The sequence below is a fragment of the Nuphar pumila genome, chromosome 7 (genome assembly GCF_984573655.1).
Source record: "Nuphar pumila chromosome 7, dmNupPumi1.hap1.1, whole genome shotgun sequence".
NCBI lineage: Eukaryota > Viridiplantae > Streptophyta > Magnoliopsida > Nymphaeales > Nymphaeaceae > Nuphar > Nuphar pumila.
Window position 1 is genome coordinate 104,055,900 of NC_143255.1, and position 5,308 is coordinate 104,061,207.

At 45.5% G+C, this 5,308-nt stretch overlaps 1 protein-coding gene across 1 annotated transcript; it reads right to left on the reverse strand.

Moving 5' to 3' along the window:
* Nucleotides 1–879: 879 nt before the first annotated feature.
* Nucleotides 880–2,805, reverse strand: LOC149832731 (trans-cinnamate:CoA ligase, peroxisomal-like). Its single transcript, XM_090012564.1, has one exon. The coding sequence runs from the start codon at nt 2,803–2,805 to the stop codon at nt 1,060–1,062; it is 1,746 nt and encodes a 581-aa protein (XP_089868690.1). The 3' UTR covers nt 880–1,059.
* Nucleotides 2,806–5,308: the final 2,503 nt, after the last annotated feature.

A 5,308-nucleotide genomic window follows, 5' to 3' on the forward strand; every position in this document is an offset into this window, starting at 1 on the left:
AATCAGTAGATAGGAGCTATACTCTGGATCGAGATCATGTAAAATTACTTTTTGATCATTTCTACTAATTTCAAGCCTCATTATGACTCTTTTTATGTAAAAAATATTTGTTTGGATACATTATCTTCATTACTAATCTTTTATGTACTAGGATCAGGGGATGATATATTGAAAGATCTACAACAAAAACAAATTTTGACGGATTTATGTTTTTATACTTTTATATATGCGAATATTTTTATTTAGATTTACGTGAGCAAAACAAAATTTAAAAATATTTTTTAAGAAGAAATTTTAAAATATTATGACAACTTAACTCTCCGGGATGTTGTGATCTTGGTCCATCTTTTAGGCACCCTTTGTCCGCAGAGTGTGATGTAATGACCTGACCTGAGCCTTATCAACTAAGTAGTCCTCTGAAGTTCAACCTAGCTCCACCAGCACGAGGAAAAAGAAAAGGACAAGCTCCAGAGTCATAACTTTAAGTAGCAGAAATGAAGCGTTTACACAAGTCTAGCCAATAGTCAACACGCTTTACACACTTGGGAGCAGAAATGAAGAGTAGAGATGAAAACGAATGATGGGAGTGACATTTGTCAACTAGTACATCCTCAAGCAAAATACAGCTGAAATGGGAAGATGGTAGGTCATCTCCATTCCCATCTCCCAAACAGCAGCAGGATTAGGGGATTCAGTGAATCCCCATCTCTCAAATCGGGCTCCCAAACAGAGCTGATGTCGTTTTGAGTGTCTGTGTGTGGGCTGATGTTACCCACAAAAAAAAACACACACACACACACAAAAATTAATTATGCTTATGTTCAAGGGCATGATATTGTATATTCCATAATCCATATCATTTAAAAAACAACCATCAAACAACTATGTTTAATTAATAAAATAAAATTTTACATAAGATGGGCTCTCATATCCTAACTACTACTATTTTTAATTCCTTTCACAATTTATTCGATTGAGAGCCAAGAGAACTGCATATTATGTACACATTCCTTCTTCTGTGATCATTCGGCGGATCTTTCTCTTACCAAGTTATTTTGTTCACAAACGAGATCTAGCATGCACTTGTTGATGGTGGTTGTACGTTTGAGCCTTGGGCAAAGAAGTTTGCCTCTTGAAAGATGGGAGTTTTTTAGGCTCCCCAGCACCGGCGAAGCCCTTAGCCATGGCCCTGAGCTGGAATTTAAGGATCTTTCCAGTTGATGTCTTTGGAAGTTCCTCCAAAAACACGAACTTCTTCGGCACCATGTAGCCCGGCAGCTTCTTCTTGCAGAAGGAGATCATCTCGTCCTCCTCCACACCTTCCTTGTCCAATCCTTCCTTGAGTGCCAGGAATGCACATGGCGTCTCCCCCCAATGCTGGTGAGGCATGGCCACCACGGCGGCCTCGGCGACCACCGGGTGGCTGTAGAGCACAGCCTCCACCTCGACGCTGCTGATGTTCTCACCGCCGGAGATGATAACGTCCTTCGACCTGTCCTTGATTTCGATGTACCCGTCTTCGTGCACCACACCTACATCACCGGTCTGGAACCAGCCATCCTTGAACGCATCCCGGGTCGCAGCGGGGTCCTTGAGGTACCCCTTCATTATGCTGCTGCCTCGCAGGACGATCTCGCCGGACGTCCGGCCATCACGCGTCACTCTGGTCATTGTGGCCAGGTCCATGACGTCCGCATCGGCAAGGCTGAGCACGGCCAGTCCTTGCCTGGCCTTCAACCGTGCCTGGTCCTGGCTGGGCAGCTCGTCCCATGGTGCCTGCCACTCGCACACCAGGGCCGGCCCTGTTGCCTCGGTCAGGCCGTAGGCATGCGTCACGTGGAACCCACGCTCCTCGATCTGCTGCAGCAGCGCAGCAGGCGGTGGGGCCCCACCCGTGAGGATCTCGACCGTCCGATCGATTCGCCTCAGCTCCATGGGGCCAGCCTTGAGGATGATGTTGAAGACGATCGGCGCGCAGCACATGTGCGTGACTCCCTGGTCGGCGATAGACTGGTAGATCTCGGCCGCAGTCGTGTCACGGATGCATATGTTGGTGCCGCCTCGGGCTGCCACGCCCCAGGTGAACGTCCAGCCGTTGCAGTGGAACATAGGTAGGGTCCACAGGTAGACAGGAGCCCCCTGCATCTCCCACTGCAGCACCAGGCTGAGCGTGCTGAGGTAGGCCCCACGGTGACTGTACACCACGCCCTTGGGCGCCGACGTGGTGCCCGACGTGTAGTTGAGCGAGATGGGGTCCCACTCGTCCTCCAGCAACGCCGGCACGAACCCAGGGTCACCCCCCTGGACCAGCCCCTCGTACTCCAGCTCACCCATGCGCATGCCGGTGGGCCGGTCCAGGTCGTCTATGACGACCACCAGCGGCACCGGGACGAGTGCGTCGGCGGCGATGAGCTGCATGATCGCATCCCGGGCATTCCGAGCATGCTGGTAGTCGACGAAGAGCAGCTTGGCCTCGGAGTGGCGGAGGATGGTGGCCACCGAGTTGGCGTCCAGCCGGGTGTTGATGGTGTTGAGCACTGCCCCGGCCATCGGGACTGCGAAGTGCATCTCGTACATAGCGGGGACGTTGGGGGCAAGGACCGACACCACGTCGTTCTTGCTGATGTTGAGGGAGCGGAGGGAGGAGGCGAGTCGCCGGCACCGGTCGTAGGTCTGCTTCCAGGTGAACCGGACCCCGCCGTAGACGATGGAGGTCCGGTTAGCATAAACCTTCGCTGCACGTTGTAGGAAGTTGATGGGGCTCAAGGGGACGTAGTTTGCTGGGCATTTTGGTAGTTGGTCCATTTCGAGAGAGAGAGAGAGAGAGAGAGAGAGAGAGAGAGAGAGAGCAATGAAGGGTTATTGAGTGAGTGAGTGTTGATGGGGGGGAAAGGGAATTATATAGTATCCTCTTTTAAAGTGGTGGGGGCAAGAAAAGTAAACCCTAGGCCAGAGAGAGAGGGAGGCTGGAGGGAAGGTGCGGTGATATTACATAATAGCTTTGAACATAAGACTATTGACTTTGATGGCTTGGATGGTTATTCATATTTTAAATGAATACGTTTGTGTGGTGGATGGATTTTTTTTTTCTTTTTTTTTTTAAAGTCTAGCTGAGGTTAGGCCGACCCTATCAGAACAATAGCTACCCCATGCGGCAGAGGGATTCGATCATGGGTCTTCAACTTGACACTGGGGTGATTATCCACGATTCCTTCTTTTATACTTGGTGTTGGTGTGAGTGGCCATCATAGAGTACAGTTAACATTTGTGGGAAAATTCAGATTACTCTCGTCTCTGTTTGTTCAAGGCTTGGTGGTAGGGCCTAAGACAAACTCTAAAACCTAACCTTGACTCAGTTTTGAATGACAAATTTTTTGCGACAATATTTTTTTCCTGGATTTTATTAGGGTTTTCCTCTCTTTTTTTTTTCATATAGGAACGAGAAAAACACCCTAGAGGGGTATAAACCCGGGCGCACCCCTTAACCTCAAGGTAGCCACCGGCTAAAACTTACTCAAGGAGAATAACGCCCGTGGTAATCGAACCCTGACTGCCCCTCTTAACAGTCTAGGCCCGTTCCAACTGCGCTACCCCTCGGGTCTGGGTTTTCCTCATCTACGATCCTGTTGTTTTAAACTTTTAAATGTAAAATTAATTATGGAAGCAGTGTGTGTGTGCAGCGGCTACTTGGTGCCCAAGGTTGCCACTTGGAGCAGGCCCCATCTTCTGCCTATCATTTCAAACAGAGAATCATTTTTTTGAAAGGTCATTTCAGGGCCTAAACTGCTTCCAATTCACACTAAAATACTCCTTTTTCCAATGAATGATTAAAAGTTGATACTAAATAAAACTCTTTAGGTATCTATTTCTATTTGACAGATGGGTCCCGAAATATCTTTTCTGATACAATGAAAATCTTTTTTGGACTATCAGGCAAAAGAATGGTCTTTAAATAGAATTTTCCATAGGTAGAAATTCCAAAGGTTCATTCTTTTCCGGGTCGCCAGTAGGGATGGCAGTGGATCATGAGAAACAGGGTGGTTGTGAGGGTGCTGAGATGAAGCACGTGATAAAACTGTTAGGAAAGTTTTAAAATATTAGATCTTGATGATTTTGTTTCCTACCAAAAGTGTTTTGAAAAATGTTTAGTCCCATATTTAAGTGAGAAAAGTTTTTCAAAAAGTTTAAATATAGAGTTTGTTATCTATTTTTTACTTTGGTAAGCCTTGAGTCTTTAGGTGGATTCCGAACAATATTACGCATCGTACAGCAATGGATGCACACGCACAAGAGCACTTGAGGCGCAATGTGGCATTTTAATGGTGCACTTTGCACTTCGCACGCTCGTAGCGGTGCGAGGTGCAAATGTCCGTTTTGGATATTCGGTTTTGAGATATTTGGTCGTTTGAAAGGTTTTAATAGCATTTATATTGAGTTTATGTTGCATTGTGATTGTTGGACAGTTTTGAAGGCCTTTGATTGACAGTCAAAGGTGGGTGATCATTTAAGGACCTTTTCATCCTATTTTCAAACCGTCTGGATTATGGCCATTTATCTCAAAACGTTTTGGTCTTTCTCAAAAGTCTATAAATCTCTTCATTTTTCATCTTTTGAATTATCAGAATTTCTGACTCTCCAGTTTTCTCCTTTCTTTCTTTTCGGTTTGGCTTGTAGAGTTCATGTGTGGGAGATGTCATCTGTTCTTGCGAAGCAGTGACTCTCTTGAGGTTCAAGCCTAATTGTATCCTGGGAACTCAGTCAAAACAAAACTCTTTTTCGCATCTTCAGAATTTCTGGAGTGGGGTGATTGAAGTTCTAAAGATAGCGATCTTAAGAACGTGCCTCTAGGCTTGAAATCTCTTTTCTGAAATCAATTTTTCACAAGGTTGGAAAAACAAAAACCCCTTTTGTGCACCCGTGTGTCCATAATTTTATGAGGTGGACCACTTGGAACATGGTTGTCGCCTGGCAAGTTTTCCTTCTTTGGTGAGGTAATCTTCGTCATAAAAAAGAAATCTTTTCCATTTCAATTTTCAACATCTGAACGTGTGATGCACTTTATGACCAGAAATGGAAGTTGTGTTTCTCTTTAAGGTAATTTCCTACCTTCTTCTTGAAATTCCATATCAAGTAAACCCAACTTTTCCTAACAATTGTCAAAATGAAGGCCTGGTCTAACCAACCCAAAGACCTAGTTTAACCAACCCTTACCCTCACCAAATTAACCTATGTTAAATATTTTAAAATACCAAAACCTCTCTTTCTACCTTTTTATCTTTTCATTCATTAATATATTTGTTATGGATCT

Coding starts and splice junctions, on each gene's coding strand:
- LOC149832731 (XM_090012564.1), bottom strand. CDS start 2,805: ATGGACCAACTACCAAAATGCCCAGCAAACTACGTCCCCTTGAGCCCC.